Source organism: Pteropus medius, unplaced genomic scaffold, assembly GCF_902729225.1.
Source record: "Pteropus medius unplaced genomic scaffold, Ma_sr-lr_union100, whole genome shotgun sequence".
Classification (NCBI taxonomy): domain Eukaryota; kingdom Metazoa; phylum Chordata; class Mammalia; order Chiroptera; family Pteropodidae; genus Pteropus; species Pteropus medius.
Genome location: NW_024344370.1, coordinates 7787646 through 7810454, shown reverse-complemented (window position 1 = coordinate 7810454; position 22809 = coordinate 7787646). Strand labels below are relative to the sequence as shown.

Sequence of the window (22809 nt, the reverse complement as noted above, 5' to 3'; positions counted from 1 at the left end):
AAATTCTCAAGATCTTCCTGGTCTTATTGAAAGCTGATTGCAAATCACTAAAACATATGAAGACAAAACAGAAGCTATGTTCTTGATTATTTCCAAATACACAGAATCATCCACAAAGATGTGCTCTTTTGGCAAGTGACACGGCAATTTGTTTTTTTGTTTCTAGTGCCAACTGCAACCAATTGTTTTTTCTGAGGCTTTAAACCTAGGTCTGAAACTGAACTGTTCATTTCCCTCTGTCTTCTACTGTTGCTGTCCCCATATTTGCTGCTGAAGTTACAGTCTAATGAGCACACAATCGCCAAGCCAGGACTGGGGAGTCATCACAGGTTCCTCCTCCTTTTGCATTTCAGCGCCCATTTCCAAGTCCTAGCCCTTATATGTCCTCAACAGCAAACAAATCCTCCCGCTCCTTTTCATTCCTTAAACCGTCACTGCAGGTCATGTCCTCATCCTAACTGGTCTCTGTATCCTCATTTCGTGTTCTCTCAACACTCGCCCTACCCTTCCGGAGTTTATTCCTTCCCTATTACTCAAATATGAACATACCATTTCCCTGCCTATTCTCTAACACTTTGTTATTCCTTTGCCTGCAATGTTTATCCCCTCATATTCTGACTAGCTTTTACTTTTAGCTTTAGACTTGGCCTAACATTTTCTCTGTCAAACCTTTTCTGACTTTATCAGGCTGAGTTAGGTGTTTTCTCTTCTGTGCTTCTTTTATCATCTTGTGCATAACTCTACTGGAGCATTTGCCACATTGTTATCAGTTTGTTTACATGTTTGTCTTCTTGCTGATCTGTGAATAAAGGTTGAGCTCTCTATCTCATTCTGTGTTATAGCTTCTACACCTGCCACTCGGAAGGGGCTTAACACATTTATTTATGTTAAATCAGTAATTCTTCCTTCATCTTCTCACTATAATTACTTGGAGAACTTTTAAAAAATACTGAGGCCTAGACCCATTCAAAAAGAATTTCTGGGGGCAAAGCCCAGGCACTTGTATTTCTTTAAAACTCCCTGTCGATTTGAAAATTTTTAGTGGGTAAAAACCAACCACTATGCTAAATTATTTATCTGGAAATGTTAGTTAAAACTATACCAAAAAAAAAAAAAAAAAGAAGAAAAAGAAGTTTGAAGGTCTTTTGTGATTTTTTTTTTTTTCAGACAGGACACTGTATTAGTTATGGATTGCTAAGTAACAAATTACCCCTTAAAACAACCAATAGTTATTATCTGTTTCTCCTGGTCAGGAATTTGGGTACCAGCAGGGCTCAGGGTTTCTCACAAGCCTGCATTCAGGGTGTCAGCAGCGGCTGCCATCATCTCAAGGTTTGACAGGGAAGAAGAGCTTGCCGGCAAGCTCACTCACGCGGTTATGGAGGATTCAGTTCTTCATTGACTGTTGGCCAGAAGCCCTCTTCAGTTCCCCTGCCTGTCCATAGGGCAGCTCACAGCATGGCAATTGGCTTTCATTAAAGTGAGCACGAGAAGGTGAACAAGATGGAAACCAGACTCTTTCTGTAACCTAATTTTGGAAGTGACATCCCATCACTTTTGCTATGTTCTGTTCATCAAAAACATGTTATTAGGTCTAGCTCAAACTCAACGGGAGGAAATAATACAAGGGCATGGATCCAGGAAGTGGGTATCATTAGGAGTCATCTTAGAAGCTGCCTATCACAGACACTTAATGATACTTGGCTAAAAAATTAAGCTACCTTAAAGGAATCCCAATGAGACTGTCTTAGCATTAGGAGTATGCTTTGGTTTCTTTGTAAAACTGATCCAACCTGCTTTGACAGAGATGAACTAACACTAAACTGACAGGTGTACTTTCTAATAATAATTTAAATTTTTTGTTTCATTAGTTGTTTCATCTAACTATAAACGCATTCATTTAAGGCCATTTGGACAAGATAATATAAAGGCAGATCAGATTGCCTAACTCTAGCCTTCACATGGCCTTATGAATTAGGTCAGTGTGCTTTTCAAAGATTAAAAGTACTCCTCTTTCTTCACCCAAACACTTTCCAAGTTATATAAGTTCACAGAAAACAGATCACTTTAAGGATTTAACATTAAATTTGTTTTTAGTGAAGGGCAGGTAACAGGAAATCTAAAGGTACAATACCAAGAAAAATAGGCAAGTTAAGGTACTGACTTTATGCTGGTGAGAGTAAACAATTTTAGGTTTACCTCTCATTTTGGAGGGTGAAGCCAGTGTTTTGGACAACATTGAATACTGATCACAGCAACTAAAATTTAAACCTTCCCCAAAGATTCTATGGATATAAAAAATTCATTATCTTTGGACATCTTACCATTTAATGCTAGGAGGGCAAGTTGAAATTGCTTAACAATATTTACCAAAACTACACAAAGTACTAAAAGCAAAAAGAAGTCCTTGTTAAGGCACAAATGACTTGCATCCTTGAACCTGATGTCAACAGCACATTTCATAAAATCTTGAACTTTTAATTTATATTCTAACTATAAAATGCTCTCGCCCAAATCAATGTTTTTGCTGCAGAAAGAGCTAGCCTTCCAGATTGAGTACTGCCTTTGATAGCATGTTTTTCCTTGGATCATTTTCTAACTATTTGTTCAAAAATATTTGTAGCTCGTAAAGCCCGATGTGATTTTTAAAATGATATGATTGTAATACAAGGTTATAAAAGATGTAACTGAGAAATCGTGCTGTAAGTACTTTAAGCATGGGCGGAAATGACTTATGAACAATCTATTGTAGTTTGCTTTTAAAATGATTAAACAGCACCTTTGGGGGGAAATCTGCCCTTTCCTTCAGCTGAGGTAGCAATTCTTATTATATGCACTAAGACCTGAAAGATAAAGCCATGATCAGCTATTATTACCCAACATAAACAATTCTATGTCAACCACTATGAGTCACAGCAAACACGAGGATTGAAGCTAATGACCTGGACTGTTGAAGCTCTATAGCCCTTTAAACATTAATTCCCTGAAACACCCAGTTTTCGTAGTCTAGACATGCTTGTTTGAGGCTTGAGTTTTAATTTATTAACTTTACTTAAAAGATGGCTCAGATGGCTGCCAAACTGAGGAACAGGTTGAAAACAGACATGTCACCTAAAAATCTGGTAAGTTTTCCTTTCACAGTAACATGACTTAGCAATTCTAAAACTATCTTTCCTGTATCTAGCTTAAACAAATGAGTAGACATATTGAGAATAATGGCAGCCAGGTTTCTTTCTGTTGAGTTACCGAGATGGAAAAGGGCCAGCTAGAAAGTAGTGATAGACTAGAATAGGAGGTATCAGTATAAACCCATGATTTTTAACAGACATAGAAGTAAATACAGATATTTGCCTATGCATCTGCCTGCTGAGAGAGACTACAAGCAATGACACATCAGTAGCAATGAGCAAACTTAGCGATCAGAATTTGGTTTGTGAATACCATTCTCCATGAAAAGAAAGCAGAGTTCCTTGAAAAAATGACTGATTTCAGGGTTGGGGCAGGGGAAGTACAAGATGAACTTGGAACATGTACTAAAAAGAAAGGGCTCAAAGAATGAAGAGAACATGACAGCAGGGCTCCTGACACAAACAGGACACATTCTGGGGCTCCCATTGGTTAGATCTGGGACAACTAAAATATATAAATAAATAATGATAATAATGGATTTTAATAGGTTAACTAAGAAACTATAAGTCCATCTATTATAAATAAATGAATGGGGGAGAAATGAAAACATTTCCTTTTATTAGAATGTCAACTGGAAAACATAGATGGAATGATGAGTTAGAAAAACCGGCCCTTCACTTGGATAGGGGTTGGGAGGAGGGGTAGGTTTTGGTGTCCTTGAGTCGAGCATTCAGTCTCTATGGGCCCAGTTACATCTCAAGAACTGCTTCTCAGTGGGCATACAATTATCTGCTGTAGATGGCATGGCCTTGCTGTAGAACTCCAGGGGCCTGTGTTGTGATTCTCCCACTAGACTTGCCATAAATTACACACTATCTTTTCCCACCATGGACACCACTATGGTCTGCTAGATCATATGATCCAAGTGTCAATCAGGGATTCTTGCCCTGAAGTCTGGAACTGCTGCAGATCCCTTTCCTGCTCTGGGCTCTATTTAAAACTGGCAGCCTTTTATGTCATTTATTATGTGAGAGCATTATTCCTAGTTGTGGAATGTGTGGCCTTCAGAAGGGAACAAGGCCTACAAAGTGCTTTACTTCTTTCTTTGTGGTAGGGGCTGCAGGTGGCAGCAACCTGTCTTTCATGTTAGAGGGGTTGTCCTGGCATTCCTCTGACCACTGGACCTCTAGAAACACTGAAACTTTATGAATCTATACAATGACATATCATGTATCTGAGGCCTTATTAATCTGTTATGGCAATGAGTCCAGCACACAACAGCAGCTGTGAACAGGGTTATTACTTGGTTTAGTCAGCAGCAGTCTATGGTCATACCCCAGGATCTATACAGTTTCTTTAGAGGCTAGACTAGTAAATTAAAGAGATTGGATTGGGACCGGCACCCTTGTATCCTTTAGGTCCTAAATGGCAGCACTAATCTCCATTATTCCTCCAAGATACAATGTTGTACCTGATTTATCATCTTGGCAGGCATTGGGGGGCAGTTTCAGAGGGTTCCATTTGGCAATCCCCAATATGACAACTACTCCATAGACCAGGGACCTAACGTGGCAGTTACTCCAACTGCCACGTGTATAAATTCCAATTATGCACTTGGGGACTAGGAAATGACCACTGAGTGGGTCCAGGGACCCAGTGGGCCCACTGCGAGACTAACTTTAGCCAGAACACCTGGTCTGGTAGGCTCCCACTCTAACAGGAAGGCTGTGATGCTATTTTAGAATTTCCAGATATCAACATGAACTCAGATTCTGTGACCAATAGTCCTCAAAACACCTGATTTCCTCCCTTTCCCCAGTGTACAGTCACTAGCACAGATAGCCATGGAGCCCTGAAAACTGTCTTAGGTCTGGGATCCAAGCATTGGATCATGACTTTTTATTGCAGTGACTATCCAGCACCCTGGTGGACTGCCCATCTTGTCCCAGGGAGTCTATGCTCTATTAGCTGTGTCCACAACTCCTTGTGGGTCAAGCTCCTGTGGCTGCAAGAATGACCTTCCCAGTCATTATGGTAATTGTGGCCTTCCAGCTTCTGGCAGCTCAGCAGCACCACCTGGCCTCTGTTACTTCCAGGCTCTCTTATTTTCATGGATGTTAATAAGCCAACTCTGTGGCCCTACTTCTACCTCCATCCCTAGCCTGCAGAGAAGAGACACCACCAAAGTTCTTAGTGATGCTGCTACTGCTCTCACCAGTGCTTTCCTGAGGGCCTTGGGTGAATGGTAGATCCTCTGGGCCCTCTCATGGAGCATAATCCTTTTGGGTCCTCTGGCCTTATTTAATATATCCATTCCAGCATGCCCACTTCCCTCAGCCTCTTTCTTCCTTCCTCTACCATCTGCCAGAGCAACCCAGACATTTTTCACTTTGCTGAGAATTGGCTGTGCCCCTCCCAATGCCCCCGTTTCTAAAAGCCATCACATTAGTGAGTTTCCCCCCACCACTGTGGTCTGCCTTAGTCAGTTTTGGCTGGTAGAACAGAATACCACAGACCGAGTGGCTTAAACAACAAACATTTATTTCTCACAGTTCTGGAAGGCTGGTAAGTCCAAGATCAAGGTGCTGGCAGATTTGATGCCTGGTGAGAGCCTGCTTCCTGGTTCATAGACAGCTGTCTTTTTGCTGTGCTTTGCATGGTAGAAGGGACAAAGGAGCTCTCTAGGGCTTCTTTTATGAGGCACTAATCCCACCATTCATTAAGGGCTCCGCTCTCATGACCTAATGGTCCTACTTCCAAATACCATCACATTGGGAATTAGGTTTGAACATATGAATTTGGGGGAGACAGAAACATTCAGTCTATAGCAGGATTCTTGCTAGAGTGTTATATATACTCCATACCTGAGAAAATACCAAGTCAATGAATTCTTATTCATCCAATCCGACTTCTGACCCCTCTGAACATCTTTAAAATCCAATCCCAAAAGTCCTCCTCTGGTTCCTGTCAGAACACGCCAGTTAAACTTGCAAATTCTTAGGAGAACAGTCTCCTTCGCTGGGATTTAACCCAGTTATTGGCTCTTTTATTGGTTAGTTATTGGCTTGGTAGCCAGGAAAGAAGGTGGGGCAGCATAGGGAAGGTGTGTGCTATTGCCTTGTGGGCAAGAGGCTTCTGTAGCAACTTCCAGCACAGTAAACAAAGCTACTTTGCACTGGAAAAAGGCTACCTCTGCAAGCCTTAAGGGTCTAGAGAGAGTAGCAGGGACATCCATTCAGATGACCTTATCACATGTTTAGGATCCTAGGTTTCCCCACCTTCACAGTAACAGACCTGCCTTGGCTAAACGTTCAATGCTCAAATATCACTGGAGCTCTGGGACTCCAACGATTGGCGAGCTTTTCAGTCTGCGGTTCAACTGAGTCTGTCCTTCCACTATAAGCGATAAACATGTCTTTATAAGTTACCACAGAGGCTCTCCAGCTTTCACACTGAGCTAGTAACTGCTTATTAGCAGCCATTTCTCATTTTTCTACTGTAGTGCTTTAATACAACTTAGCAGTTATCAGCCGACTCTGTTGTCTTTGTAGGTACTATTCCTCATGTTTTTAAAATACCTCTATCATCACGCCTACCACAGCGCCCTTCCACTGGGACATTGTCCCAGGTCAACACTGGTGAAATCTTTATAAGTTAACCTGTAACCTTAAGCCAGGGGTGATGAGTGCCCCTCCTACCAACCAGGGTGGGATCTTTATGTCCAGTAATGGATGAGCCTGTCCCAAATTCCAATTTTACTATCCCAGAAGCCAAGATGGGATTAAACGTGTAAGATTTTTATTAAGGGAAATATCTGTGAGAGAAAATGGGAAGGGAAGTGGACAAGACTAAGTGGATTGTCACCCCATGATGGAAATCTGATCCCTAAGTGAGAGAGAGGGAAGGAAGGTTGGCTGGAAGTGTCCTAGACTACCACATATTCTAAGACAGGCTTGGCAAGGCAACTTGGGGGAGTCCTTGAGCCCCAGTTGGCCACCAGAAGTCTTAGTATTTCTGTCATGCTCAGTCATTGAGCAGTGAAAGCAGCAAGATCTCGGCACAAATGTAGTGATGAATTCCAACACAGCAGCTGGGCCTTTCCTCAATCAAGTTCCTTGCGGTGCAGGTCTGTGAGGTAATGCACCTCATAGCCACCTCCTCATCTAGCAGAGCTGGAATTCAAACCAGGTACTTTGGTTCCAGAGACTACGCTACAACCACTGCACTAAGTCATGTCTTAGAGCTGCAGAGGTCTGAAATAAATGGTCTTCTATCATGTCAAAGATTTATATGGCAGGTTGGGCCAGAGAATCATTAGTCTCCTCTAAGGAGTTTGTACTTCATTCTATAGACAATAAAGTGGGAGAGGAGCACATCAGATTAATGTACATGAATATATTCCATATGCACTGCATACACACGTGAATGATTTATAGACTCATATGTAACTTTAGTTTCCTGTAGTTTAAAAGTGTTTAGCGGATTTGATAACAGCTGCAAGAAACAGTGATTCCAGGACTGCATATATGGCAAGATGTATCACTCTGCATATATGGTAAGATGGTCAGAAGGTGCTGTCAAAGCATTCGTACCTTTTAGAATATAAAAATTTGAAAAGAAATGGACTTAGACAAGTTCATTTTCCATCATTCTTTATAAAATCTTACTATGGTACAAGGCAACCAAAATGTATTTAATTTTTACTATTTTACTACTAGTATTGAAAATCATCTACTATTTTTATGCAGAGGCACTCTTTCCACTCAAGCTGTGTGTCAAATAGGTATTTAGAGGTTAAATGAAGAACTTAACCACTATTTATAACACAATTTCCTGGGGATCTAAGTAGCCTCCCAACAATCAACTTACAAATGAATTTTGAGAATACAAGCTTTTATTAAAAGAAAGCTACATGTCCAATCATTAACTAGTTAGTGTTACAAAAAAAAGGTATTATGAACTCTATGTTTTGGACATGGGATCCTGGGCACAGAAATGTTAAATGATTTCTTTGGTCCACATAACAAGATCAAATATGAACCTAGAACTAGTGATTAAATCACACTGCTATACGCCTATATTCATTAATAATACAAGTCTACAACTGCAGTATGGTTTTCTACAACAGAATATTAAAACCTAGAAATGAAAATCTCAAGAGAACATTGGTCCAACTTTCATGAAAGCAGGTTATTATCTGCTTATTACAGAGAATGGAAAATTAGTTGATCAAGGTCAAACCTAAAAATTAAGGGAAACTCCAAATTCAAAGCCTCCAGAAACTCATCATATGCATCACTATTATTTATACTTCAAGAGGACATATGTGAATCAGAACAGAGTTTTTGAGTTTCAGATGATTTCACTTTCTGATTTAAAGCCTAAGAATATAAACTGTAAACTCAGCAAAAGCAATTTATGAATTTGGGACTATGATATGTCTCTAAGTAAAGGTTTAAGAAACTATATTTATAGCTTGGCACCAGTAAATTTTTGTTCACTTTTAAATCAGATTCCAAATATACACACTGTACTCCAAGGGCTATTGAAAACACAAACTATCTTTTAGAATTAGACTTTGAGATGCAATTCCTAACAATGATTGCCTATGTTCCCTAGTTATGAAAAATATGGTTATAAGACTTTAAACATAAAAATTAGAATTAGTGGAAGAATTTTACTAGAAAATAACTACCTGTTATATATCAAAAGTCTTTGTAAAGTTCTGATTTTCAATCACTTGATCTACACACAAACTACGCCATGACTTATTTCACCAAAGACTTGAGGTCTTTTACTACATAAGTATATATAATAATGACAGATATAAGATACCTGCCCTAGGAAAAATATATTTAAAAAGAAATATAAGTATGCAGGTCAGGATGGATGTTAAACAGGAATTTCAAATTTGGCTCTTGAGCTTCCTGACAGTCAAATCAAAGAGAGGTAAAATTCTTGCTATCAAAAAGTGACTTCCAGACCTGAAACCATAAAACTCCTAGAAGAAAACATAGGCAGTAAACTCTTTGACATAGCTCTCAGTTATATATATTTTTTGATACGTTTCCTTGGGTAAGGGAAACAAAAGAAAAAATAAACAAATGGGACTACATCAAACTAAAAAGTGTTTGCACAGCAAAGGAAACCATCAACAGCTTACTGGATGGGAAAAGATATTCACCAATGAACATCTAATAAGGCGTTAATATGCAACATATATAAGGAACTCTTACAACTTAACATCAAATCTACCTACCCCAAACCCAAACAATCCAATTAAAAAATGAGCGGAGGACCTGAATAGACATTTCTCCAAAGAAGACATACAGATGGCCAACAGAAATATAAAAAGATGCCGAACATCACTAATCATCAGGGAAATGTAAATTAAAACCACAATGAGATATTACCTCACACTTGTCAGAATGGCTATCATCAATACATCAACAAACGAGAGTTGGCGAGGATGTGGAGAAAAGGAAACCCTTCTGCACTGTTGGTGGGATTGTAAATTGATGCAGCTCCTATGGAAAACAGCAGGTTTCTCAAAAAATTAAAAATAGAACTACCATATGACCCAGCAACTCCACTCTAATTATTTATCCAAAGTAATCCAAAACACTAATTTAAAATCGTTGTATCCCTATTTTCACCGCCACATTATTTACAATAGCCAAGACATAGAAGCAACCTAAGCGTCCACTGACAGACAAATGGATAAAAACAATATAATACATATATACAATGGAATATTACTCTGCCATAAACAAGAATGAAATGTTTCCATTTGTGACAACATGGGTGGAACTAAATAGTATTATGCTAAGTGAAATATGTCAGAAAAAAGACAAATGGCATATGATTTCACTTACATGTGGAATTTAAAAAGAGAAATAAATGAACAAACGAAACAGCAATGAACTCATAGAGAACAAACCGATGGTTGTCAGATGGAGGGGGTTTGGAGAGATGGGTGAATAAGTGAAAGGGATTAAGAAGTATAAATTGCCAGTTATAGAAGTAGTCAAGGGGATGTAAAGTACAGCATAGGAAATGTAGTCAATAATATAACTATGTGTAGTGTCTGATGGTAGTAGACTTATCAGGGTGATCACTTTGTAAGGTACATAAATATATAGTCACTATTTTGTATACCTGAAACTAATATAATATTGCATGTCAACTCTAATTAATATAAATTTAAAAATAAAATAAAAATTTTTAAGTGGCTTCCAAAACTTTTTTAGAATCACATTCTAAAATATCTTACACGAGATTTTATATAAAGGGCACTGACACAAAGAACAATGTCCTTGATAATACAGCAAATATGGCTGAAATGTTTTATATGGTTACTTCAAGTAACTTGCTTAAGTGAAGTTGGAAGGTATCATTAAAACACTACTCAGTGAAGGTGATGGTGCTAGGGGCTGCTTTTGCAATATGTATTGCTTTTACACCAAAGAATTCTTATATATAGATTAGTTTTCCCAATTAAGCAGCAATTCTTATTTAATGGCTAGGAGGTCCCCCCATCAGAAATAAAAGGTGACTTGACATGGCTAATATAATTACTTTATTTAGGGACAGGCCTAATAACTGAACCTCTAGATTCAGCAGGAAAGCTTAGTGTCTCACAATTTTAACAGGACTGCAATCCAAGGCTTTGGAAGAATTTGCTGGAAATTTTACCCCTTCAAAGGTGTGCCCTCTAACTACAGGGATGTAGTTTGCTGCAAGCACATGGATAATACATTCTGGAGATACAGAATTATAAAGGTAAACAGTTTCGGTGTTAAAAAGCAGAAACATCTAATTTTCAGTATCATATAAAAAAAAATTATAAACTACCCAAAGCAGCAATATATAACCACCTGTATTGACTGTGTTCAAACACACTGAAATGTTTATAAAATGCATGGAAACGGCCAGGGGCAGCAAGGAATAATCAACTAAAGCATCTGCTATCTAAGTTCAGTATTTCTCCTGTAATCTGAATTGGGAATCATAAAGCCGGAAAATATCTAGAGAGGGCATCTAGCCTGCATATATGCTTATAACCCATTTTCAAAGATCTCTGTTTAGATTTCTAGTGGAGCTTGATCTTATCTTAAATCTTAACACCTACAGCCTAAGACTAATTCCTTTTATCTTAATTCCTTTCATCATCTTCAGATGAATCTCTATGTTCCTTGTCCATACTTTTACAAGCTTGGAAATCATTAAGCAACTAGTCCTCTTTCATTAACAAGCTAACCACATTATTTTTACCTTTCCTCAAACATCTTATTTGCTAATCTTTAGGCCTCTTCTTACTAGAGCATCTCTTAATACTTTTGAAACAGTTTGGTACTTTAATACAAGCTTCACAAATTCCCAGAATTTAGATTTTTCTATGATTTGTTCAAACACAAACAATTTAATTTGTAAGTATCAATGCTATATCCTGGAATCAATTATTTGAAACAATATTCTAGATCTGGGGTAACTGATCTCATATAGCTTACATTCTTATGGGAAATATGGACAATAAACTTGTAAACAAATAAGATGTCAAATTGAAGTTCTGTGAAAAACATAAAAGTAATAGGGGTAGAGAGGCCTTTTGTGAGGAGGAAGGCAATAGCCCTGCAAAGATATGAGAATAATGTTCCAAGCAATTTTTGACTGAAGTAGGTTTAACTATTCTGCTACATATTTACATGCATTCCTTCTGCATTAGATATCCTTGCACTGTTCCTTACTGAATCTTCCTGTTCTTATTGTGAAGACTAATTCTATCTTTTAAAAGCATTTCATTACCTTCTTAATTGGTGTACCCCATAAGTTTTTAAGAAGTATGCCTTCTAATATAAACAAGCACTTTATAATATTAGCTAATTATTTAGTTTAGGATGTGTTTCTGTCAAATTGTTTTTAATGGGTGAAAATATTTGAAAAAAAGTTGTTATCAGATAGGCCAACACAAACTTCCTAGAAAGTAATAATTTGGTGATGCTTTGTAGGCAAAGCAGACTAAAAGAAAATTGGCAGAGTATGACCCATTCAGATGAGGCTGAAGAGAGGATGGAAGATGTAGTGAATCATTGATCGGCTGGTCTAACAGTGAAAAGGGATGATAAAGAAGTTAGAGGTTGGTAGACAGGTCGCGTATATGAGATGAAGAGGCAAATCAACTAGCAAGGTTCAAGAGAACCTTCTGTACCTCAACAGCTCTTTGAGACATACTGCCACCACCTGGGCAATAGGCAATTGTGAAGTATTAGGAAGATTTTAGTCGTGATCATTAGTTAAGTGACGATTATAGAATCAAGAAACATACTTTCATTTTATTAAACTGGCATTTTTTGCCAAGTCTTTGGACATTAAAAAAGAGTAGAGATTTTGCAGATGTGTTTAGAATCCTGCTCTACTTTTTAAGTCTCTGGTTCCTTAACTGTAAAATGGGTATAAGAATACTAACCTGTGGGGTTGTTCAGTCTCAGTTAGTGGCAATAGATGGAGCATCTAATCCAGTTTTCAGTACATAGTCAGAACTCAATAAATAGCTTTAAAAAATTATTATTCTTCACTATGATCTTCCAAATATCACTAAAACTTGATTATGACTTTTTTTAATCACATAAGTATGCCCATTAAGAAATGTACTTGTGTTGTGTTTTTATGGAAGGAAAAAACTCACAAAATTAAAACTTAGGGAAGGAAACAAATTCCATCAAAAGAAGTCAAATATGTGAAGTGTTACTACAGAGAAATAAGCACAAAATGTTGAGCAGGTAGGAAAGCCCTCAAAATATTTAGTCAAATCTAGATTATTATAAGAGAACCTTATTCAGGTTTCACTCATTTACAATTTTGACATGAGTCAGTGAACTGTAACTTTGTACCATCCAAGGGAAAAATACTTTTAAACCAAACTAATGACAAAGAATAGGAATTACCTTTTTAAGAGAAAAAAAAAACTTTGAATTTTATAAGACTCCATTTTCAAAATATAATTGCAGCAGAGTAACTAGTATGAATGGGGCTGGTGGTATGATATGCAACACAGAAATTATTAATTAGTTAATTAGTGTAAGGTTTAGTTAATTTGGTTAAAGCTACACGAATGGTAAGATTTTATTTCTTAAAAATAAATACAAGCAGATCTTAGTCCCTTGTTATTCTAAATTGGTATTCTGAAAGACATTTGAGGGAGGGAGAATTAAAACTCGATTAAGAATCTTTTCAAATAAAGAATAAAACCTTAAGAAAACTGGCTATGATGTTTCAACCAAATTCCTTATTCTGCTGCTGCTTATGAAACGTAAGTCAGAAAAATGGCCATATCCAGTCCGACAGAATTTTAAAGCTGAAAGAACACCAGAGATAATGTACGCTCTCCACAAACAGAAGAGGAAACAGACTCAGAATGACTTATCAGAGCACACAGATCCAAACACAAGTGAATCAACTCACAAGCTAAGAGTCTCACTACAGAAAGAACTAATTTTGACACCACTGCTCATTAAGCCAATGTTTAATGAGGTTGCAACAAGGAGCTCACCTGTGGCTGGAACTGGACACTGGCTCAGTAATATTAAGACTGTGAATGCATGGTCTACACTAGAGCCAAAGAGCTACAGAGACTTCCTCCTCACGTGCCTTTTCTTTTGGTCCAAGACTCCTATGTGTTTAATGAGGGATACAACAGAGTAAACTAATGGGAAGGTGGTAATTGGGAACACTATCTCTCCACACTTAAAACCCACACACCTTGGCCTCTGGAATGAAGGATGTTAAAATAAATTGATCCCCCACCCCAAATTACTATTTGGGCAAGCTTTTTTAAATCACATAATGTTACTTCTAGCAAATAAAGTTTTCAGTACACACAATCCAGTGACTGAGTCTGCTTTTTCTGGCTACTACAGGTACAGGCTAGGTCCAAGCAGTACAAGCTTTGAAACCATCGTCCAAGTTTTCAAACAAGAATGAGTAAGAAAACAACTGCTGCTAATACAACATACAAACATTAACAAGTGCCCAAAGAACAGTATTTTAGGTCATTAGATTATGTGCCAAAAGTCTGTTCCCTGGTAAATAATAGTTACTGTTGTTATACCTAAACTAGTTATACATGTCACAGCTTGCTTCTCAAAGAGAACATTCTACAGTCTTTCAAGAACAAAACCCTGCTTTATTTGGCATACAACAGTGAAGAGGTCTTGCAACATTTACAGTAGTCAAACAGCAGTTCAGCGCAAGCAATCACAAAATTTGGTCACCAACCAAACCAGAGCTAATCTCGCAGTTCCTGTAGATTAGAAGAAAATATTAACTCACTCCTGCTTGTTGACTTTTGCATCCCTTTATTTGCGTATTGAAAGTACCTCTGTGGGAACTCTATGCCTAGACAGTTTAATTATTTATCGTTTACTTTGGGCAAATATCAATCATTATTTTGTGAAATGAGTTAGGTTCTTAAATTAAAAGCAAACAACAACAAGCCCTCTTCACACATTATGGCTGCATTTTCCCTTAGTAATAAGATTTCAGTGCGTCCATCCACCTCGGTCCAGCTGTTTGTCTCTAGGTGAGTCTTTAACTTCTGTCCAACAATAAGATGAGAGGGGCAAGGGGGGTTGTGAACCAGAAGGTACTCGCCAGAATCCTTCAGGAGTCGCTGTGTGACCCTCACCTTGACTTTGGGCGATTTGTGGGGACCAACTCCTTTCTTGCCGCCGCTTATTGGTTTCCAGGGGGCCACAGACCTCACCCACCCTGGCCCTCCACTAACTGTCTCTAGCAGGGGCGGGAGCTGTTTCCCGGCTGGCTCCGGGACAAAGGCAGCGGGCCCTCGGTGGTTCCAGACCCGCTCCTAGAGGCCTGTGCCCATCGCGCTTCCACGCCAGCCCCGGCAGGGAGCGCCTCGCTCGGAGCCAGAGGTCAGCCCCGGCGGCGACCCCGCGTGGCCTCACCTGCCGCTCCCCGGAAACCGCAGCGGTGCCCCGCCCCCCGCCCCGCGTCCTGGAAATCGAGGTCCCAGGACCCACGGAGTAATGGCGCAGCCGGAAACTGGCCCCTCGACTTCCTCAGGCCGGATCCAGACTGGGGCCGACCTGTGGGCGGGGCGGCCAAGCTGGGGCTTCCGCCTTCCTGCTTCCGGCTTGACGGTGAGTTGCGAGTAGGGGTCCGAGTGCAAGGTCCTGGGTGCGATGTAGGGAAGGCTGGTGGCGGCTGCGGGGGTAGCTTTGCCCTCGTGCCCAGCAGAGGCGGCCTCAGCGCCGGGGGCGTGTGGTGTGGCGGGGCTGACCCTGGGAATCCCGGAGCCGCCCGCTCTGTGAGCCCCGCAGGGCCCGCACTCGCCAAGGCCCAGGGTCGGCTGAACAGGGACCCTAGGGTCCGCCGGCCGGGTGGGGTAGCGAAGGAAGAATGAGCAAGGGGAAACGTAAGCAGGGAACGGAAGTGCGGATGGCGGTGGAGTGCTGTGTCACCTACAACTTCAGGCGCGGATCTCGTCCGGAGAGGCGCACGGGAAGTCTGTGGCTGTGGACGATCACTACTTTTTGTGTGTTAATGGCTAAAACTTTGTCATGAACCGGGCCCTTCACTCCCGCTTTACTTTTCATTGCAAAGTTCTTTTGCTTATCTCTGAATTCTGTATTAATTCATTACTGGGCTGGAGAAGTTGAAAACGGATTTCTGTGAGTGGGCTTATGAATTTGGGGAGTGGGGAGGTGGGCTTAGGATATTTAACAATATCCTAGGCACTTTAATGTGTCTTTAGTTGAAAATTTGAAGAAACCGTAGTATATAATTAAAACCAGGCAGAAATTTTCTTGAGATGATGGGATTTTGGTGATTTTTGTTTTGGTTTTCTCTTCTGATTTTTCTATGAAGAACATGAATTGTTCTTTAATGATTTAATCATTAAAAAGTAAGGCGAGGTGTTTGATTTTGTAATTATGTACCTAATCCTACAGTTGACATTTGCTGTAACATCAGTAAGCTAGTCATTTTATATGTAACTGTGCTTCATAAATTTATTGTTGAAACAAGTTATTAAACTACAAGATCTACAGTAATTAGTATTTTCTTATAGGGCATTTGCAATTGTAATAATTCTTCAAATTAGAGAGAAATAGTTATTAAATGTCTATAATGTGCCCTGCAATTTTACATGTCATTTACAGATCGAAGATATAGATTTTAGAAATTTTCCATTTAAAGTTGTATTATAATTATCTTGAAAATTGTGACTTAAACTTTTTATTTTTTTTATCTATTCTTTTCAACCCCTCCAGTATATAGAATTTAAACCTTCTCTCAGAAGTGTATAGTAGAGCTAAAGAAGACAGCAACCAACCAGGGGTCATCTGAAATTGTAATTGGCTCACTAATAATCCCAGGACAAAGTTAGAGATCACAACTGAAGCATAAGGTAGATGATTTTTTAAATCCCAGCTGAAATTGTAAGTGACCGTATATACACCCATTCCTACCCAGATATTCTAATTCTGCGTTTTGAATAGAGGTTGACACAAACAAGAAAGGATGAAAAGCCTCTAGGGCAAAATAGACAATTTCACTTAATTTCACACTGTCCTCATTTGTCAGAGAGCCCTCCTTTACCAACTCAAAATGGAACTAAATGCCTGGCACTTGTTCTGGTTAGTTTTCTCATAATTAAATACATTCTCATTTTTTAAATTATGTCTTCAAGTAAGAGTCCTCACAGCTGAAAGGGAATAAAATAGCATGTCACTTTTTGCTTATATCTGTATATGAATGTGGGTGTTACGACTTCCTTTCCTTTTTATCCCTGGGAATGGCCATTACCTCTCTTTCTCCAAGCATTTCACATACTCTAGCTTGTCCTTTTCAAACACTAAATTTGACGATTTGTATTTTTGTTAATTAGTACTTAATAGTACTAAGGCTATGTCAAATAAACGACAAATGGAACTCAGCTGTTTCCTGGAATGAATGCATAAAACTCAAGGTCCTTATCCAAGTATGCTGCTAAATAAAGTTTGTCTTGAATATAGGAAGCGTGTGAGAATGCATAGTCCTTATGACAGAGTCCACATGGTTATCTTCTATACCTTCACATCTTTTAAATGACACTCTTCTGGTTGTTCTAGTTGAGTTATTCTTAACTGGGGATATTAGTCTATATTAAAATAGTATTATTTAATACTTTTACAAACTAATGAGCGATAATGGAATTCTGAGTTAACCGATTGTATAACTTTGAAAATTTGATTAACCACTTGTCTTTTCTCTTGTTCTCTCCTCCCAGCTCCCCTTTTCTAAGACCGCTATAAAGATGTTTGATATAAAGGCTTGGGCCGAGTACGTTGTGGAATGGGCTGCAAAGGATCCATATGGCTTCCTTACAACAGTTATTTTGGCCCTTACTCCATTGTTTCTAGCAAGTGCTGTACTCTCTTGGAAATTGGCCAAGATGATTGAGGCCAGGGAAAAGGAGCAAAAAAAGAAACAAAAACGACAAGAAAATATTGCAAAAGCCAAACGACTAAAAAAGGATTGAAGGAATGAACAGGCTCTGCAACCAGAGTAAAATCATTTGGAAAATTGTGCAGCTTTGGAAGGACCCACTAAGGCTTTTCTGGATTCTCTGACAGTATTTAGTAAATGAAGTCTGAGCATATGGAAGAATCATGTTAGTTCTGACCTCTACTGTAGCAACTTTTATGCTTTGGTGTAAAAGTCTGTTGATAGTTATTGTAAGTTGGCATTTGTTGTACTACAAATTTCTTTATAACCAACCTAGTCATTTGCCATTTTGCATCGTATGTAATGAAATGTAAACATCCTGAAGAAAAAAAAAATGACTTTAGATTATGAACTCTGTTCAATTAATCGCTTAAAATGGGGTCCTGTTCTGGACAAAGGAAATTCAGAATGTAAAAATCAGAATTGTCCTGAGGTGAAAAGTGTAGTTTGGCTTAAGAGAGATACAGTGTATTAATTATATCTTTTATCACTATTGCTTTAGAATCATTTTTGGCTTTCTCAAAATAATCGAGTACTTCTATTTTCTGCATTTTTCTCATTTTAGCCTTTGAGATACTGGTAAGTTATCACATATTCTGCAGTTTTAAAGTCTAATTTTATAAAGAATTATCTTATTTTCTTGACAATGTAGAATACCACCTACCCGATATAACAATTTTTGTACTGATGAACACTGCCTTTTTCTTATGAGATGCTAAGTAGAGTAAAGCTTGCAGTAAAAATGCCAAACCTTGTAGTACTTTGGAACCAGTTTATTCTAACTTGTGCTAAGCAGAAATGAGAAATAGTTAAAATGTCCTATCTGATAATTTGCTAATTATATAGCTACCATTTTTACTTTTTATTCCATTTTTTGTTTTAACTCATGGTAGTTATGTCTGATACTTTTTGATCAAACAAGTTCATGATGAACATTAAAATTTCAAATTTCTTTTAAGGAACTCAATAAGTCACATTTCATAAGTGGTAAAGAAAGTCTTAACATTTGGAAAAATTTTGTTTAGCATAGTAGTAACTGGGTGAAAAAGATAAATTATGTCAATGAGAATGTTAGAAATAAGCTTATAGATATTTCAGTTAAATAGTATAACTGGAACTTTTTACTGTTAAAAATGGCTTTTATAAATGCATGGTCCAATAATTTTACTTGCTGTCAGTATTTAACAGCTTATTAATGTTTTCCTCACCTCTGATCATGAATTTTAAATTACAAAAATTATCTAACAGCTTCTATTTAAAAATGAAACTATATATCGAAATAAATTTGTTACTTTTATAAGGAGGTCCTGGTTTTTTTGGTTTTTTTTGTTTTGTTTTTTTTTTAGGAGGGGATAATTAAATACAAATTAGGTGTGCTATGCAAGTTAGACTTTTCAAAGGGTTATGAATTTCATTTATAGCTAAGCATATTTGTAAAAGTCAAGGGCAGTGTTTCTCAAATATGAGAACCTAAGGACCCCTGAGAATGTTTATGGACTTGTTTGAACAACAACACTTATTATTTTAGGTTGCCAGTTCCTAATTGATGCCATTGTAATCAACACATTGCAACCCTAGGTACAGAAATAATTCAATGTTTAGATATGAGTTATACAAGTGATCTAGGATATGCTTTTTGTATTGAAGTTAAAGTAAAACTTTAAAATAATTTTTAGATATACCTACTAACCCTCATGGGTCTGCAGAGCCCAGTTTAAGAAAAACTAAGTTAAGATATATCTAAAATGCTTTTGGGTTTCTGCTATCAAGCTGTTCACGGAAGGAATATATATATATACGTATATCTAGCTTATGGCCACATTTTAGAGTAAAAGTACTAAAAGCAAAAGATATATTCACCATAATGCTTATCTAGTAAAGCTGCAGTTCCATTGGTTGTGATAATTTAAAGGTATTTATTTAACCGAAATCTGTTTTTCTATAATTTTTGTTGTCTTAACATGCAAATTTTATATTTCTTAGGCATATGCCATTTGCTTCTTCAGCTTTTCCCAACATTTATGGAGCCTTTTTATACATTTGAGGTCAACAAGGTTTTATAATATTTGTCTGTGTGTTTTTGTGTCTGGGGTGAGGGTGGGATTTAAAATTGAGACTATTGTGAGATTTGGGATTCTTTAGAAAAATCAGTCTTCTCATTGTCACAAATACTACTATTGTTGAAAGACTCCCATTTACTATTCAGATTACTACTTTTAAAAATTACCTATTTAATTATGTTTTTTTTTTTCTGAACTGAGAATACAATCAATTACCTTTTTTTGGTCTGATTTTGGGGAAAAAACTGGGCCACCTGTAACAAACATTTTACCTTCTTCCCCATCCCACCCCCAAAATTTGTCAGAATTTGATCCATAGTGTCCATGTGATTAACTCCAGCATGGTATTATTACTGTACCAGATGTACAAGGGTAGTTTTTACTTTTATTTCTTGAAGTTACACTAAGCAAACTGGAAATAAGCTTAGGAAGCTATGAAATGGAAACCCAATGTGAGATAAATTACAATTAACAGTTTCTCACCTATTCCTTCTTATGAAGTAAAGTGGCAAGGGGCGCTTTACACCTCATTTGCTTTTAAGTTAGAGAAAGTTTGATTCCTATTTAGGAATGACCGCTTTTATGTTTGTAATTGGTTATAGGGTCACTCTCATTTATTTTGTATCTGAAGTAAATTATAAGGACAAATTCTGCATTTCTCAAACATTAAAAGGGATTCCATGTTCAAATACCAGGTTTGGGAAACATGGTAAAACAGGATTAATTCCTGTATGATTTCTTGGGGTCTTTTAAGTATCACATACTCTTCTCACCTTACTTTTCCCTAAAGAACACACAGTTTAAGAAAGCCTGGTCTAAACAAATCCAAGTTACATTTTAAATGGTGTGGTTAATGAGACAGCATTAAAAACAATGTAATGGTATTGGTTCAAAACTGATAAATGACCGTCAAAATCTGTTAGTAAAAGGCATGGAAAAGGATAGCATAATGGGAAAATTTTCTCCACTTTTATTGATTTTTTAACTTCAAATATTCAAGACATAGCTAGATTTGTATGAGTAAACACAACAGCTAACATTTCCTATATTGGAACAGTTGGTATAATGTAATAAGCCCATTATTAATAAAAACAAAAATATGCTATATGCATGTATTATAGAGGCATAAGTAAGAATCAGGAAGGATTTACCTCTGAAAAAGTAATGCATATATTAAACTATTTAAAAATAAACATCTTTTGGAATTAAAGCTCCATAAATTTAAGTCTGGAAGAGATGGAAAAAGACTCATTTAAAATATAAACACCCAAAATATATTAAAATATATCTTAATATCATATTTTTATACTGTAATATTTTAATACTGTTAGGTAGCTAGTCAGACATGAGCGACAGGGGAACAAAGGAATAGGAATCTAGCCTAGAAGACCTCCCAAAGAACACCCTATTGGTAGGGTGTGGCATCCCAGAGACAAAGGAAAGGAGGGTCATAATCTTAGCTGGCCTAATCCAGCTACAGAAGTCTGCAGAAGGTACTACCCTAAATTGCCAACAATTTTGTTTCATTATAATACTATGTTTATGCCTAGAAGTTCATGAATCTATAACAGACAATTCTGGGTAAGCACACGAGCACTAGGCAGAGTTATGTAGTAGGCAAGTGTCAATCAAAATGACTTCACTTGCCTTTGTAACTACCCATCATGGCCCTAATATAATGCAGACCTCTCCTTCCCCAGGGGTTACAGTTCTCTGTCCTCCCTGGCTGTAACCCATGTCCCGCCCACCCCTTAGGGGTACATATCATCATCTCCACGTGGTTAGCAAGTAGTAGGCTTGACCCATCTACCTCATAACGTACTTTTAATAAATGAATATTTCTCATATTCACTGAGTTGAAATTCATTTCATTAGTGATAAGGACCTAGAGGTGTGTGTTAAAGGAACTCTGATTGTCGCAACAGTAACAATATTTTAATTCTGCTTGTACATGCCAGTCCTAAAAGCCAAGTATAAAAAAAAGACAATTAGGCCAAGATTGTAGTTCAATTTTTACATAGGACATTTAACTCTGTTCTGATACCACCCAACAGTGTAACCAGACAACCTAAAATTGTTAGCCTTGAGGAAAGAAGTGTGGATGGATTATTACAAACTTCATTCCCACCTGTCAAAACCACTTTGAAAGTGCATACTCTAATATAATCTTACTGTAACATAAGGTGTTTTCTCACAAGTACTCAGCTAAAGGTTTTTTCCCCCCTGCTTATTTAAAACATTTTAAATGAGAACCGTAAAAATTAAAATTAATGTTAGTTGTTGTGTTAAGATAGCTATAAACAGGCTATATGGCAAACATTTATAAAAGATGTGTATAGAATATAATTAATAAGCTAATGTGAATTTGACAGCAGAAATATTCTAATATATGTGAACATTTACATTTTTCCTGATATCCAGGATTCAAGAACATCTTAATTTACAACCAATTATACTACAAATTTTACCTCTTTTTATATTGCCTAGTTCTTTTTTTGCCTCTATGGTAAAATATAATATTATTTTGTAATGATGTAAAGACAGAATAGTTAACCTGATCACTTAGGGGTTGTTTTTGTCATTCAATAAGTATGTTATGGTGATGACATTTGGTTACTTGTTTTAATATAATATTCTATAGTTGTATTTTTCTGTGGCTTATTTCTTAAGCAATAAAAATTTTTACCATCTATTAAGTAAAAACCTTAACCCTTTGTTTTTAGGAGTTCATTGTAACACTTAACTAGGTGTTACAATTTCCTTATATTTTTCAGAGCATTAAATTTGGGGTCATTTATTAAGTACATATTTATTGAGTGCCTATTTTTATAATTCCAAACACTGTGAGAAGAACTCTGTATTAGTTAGAACTTTAATTAGCAACGAAAACTTGGTTGTGCACTTCAGAAAATGTATGACCCTTGAAAGATACTTTTGTGTAAAGTCAGTGTTTTAACATTGTCATCCATCTATATTTTTCTTCAATATACAAGCCATGGAATCCCCATCATCAGTGGAATCGCTTTTGTAGAACTCTCCTATTTCCATTTTCTCAAAGCAATTTTTAATCTCACGGGACTCTGCTATTGTATCACTTCTCTGTTTACTGTTTTTC

General features: G+C 37.4%; 1 protein-coding gene and 1 long non-coding RNA gene across 8 annotated transcripts in view; one reads left to right on the top strand and one right to left on the bottom strand.

The window, feature by feature from the left end:
• The window catches only part of LOC120608212 (uncharacterized), a 66047-nt gene extending 51030 nt beyond the window's left edge, over nt 1-15017 (bottom strand). Inside the window, exon 1 of the long non-coding RNA XR_005654336.1 lies at nt 14813-15017. This is a non-coding gene — a long non-coding RNA (uncharacterized LOC120608212). The remainder of the gene's footprint in view (nt 1-14812) is intronic.
• Nucleotides 15018-15144: 127 nt separating this feature from the next.
• SMIM15 (small integral membrane protein 15) lies at nt 15145-18938 on the top strand. 7 transcript variants are annotated; one of them, XR_005654332.1, is made up of 3 exons: nt 15160-15287; nt 16419-16555; nt 17417-17664. XR_005654332.1 is itself a non-coding variant. In XM_039869998.1 (3 exons), exon 3 carries the CDS (start codon nt 17444-17446, stop codon nt 17666-17668), a length of 225 nt encoding a protein of 74 aa, XP_039725932.1. In that variant the 5' UTR covers nt 15294-15818; nt 16419-16555; nt 17417-17443; the 3' UTR covers nt 17669-18938. The 7 variants fall into 7 exon arrangements, 2 of the variants coding, with proteins under 2 accessions (XP_039725931.1, XP_039725932.1); XR_005654333.1 differs by lacking the exon at nt 15160-15287 and adding an exon at nt 15294-15562; XR_005654331.1 differs by lacking the exon at nt 15160-15287 and adding an exon at nt 15294-15652.
• Nucleotides 18939-22809: the final 3871 nt, after the last annotated feature.

Excerpts from the sequence above, each read along its gene's own strand:
- SMIM15 (XM_039869997.1), top strand. The coding sequence starts at position 15,174 with ATGGCGCAGCCGGAAACTGGCCCCTCGACTTCCTCAGGCCGGATCCAG. Across the intron at positions 15,288-17,416 it reads TTCCTGCTTCCGGCTTGACG|CTCCCCTTTTCTAAGACCGC; the intron begins GTGAGTTGCGAG and ends CTCTCCTCCCAG.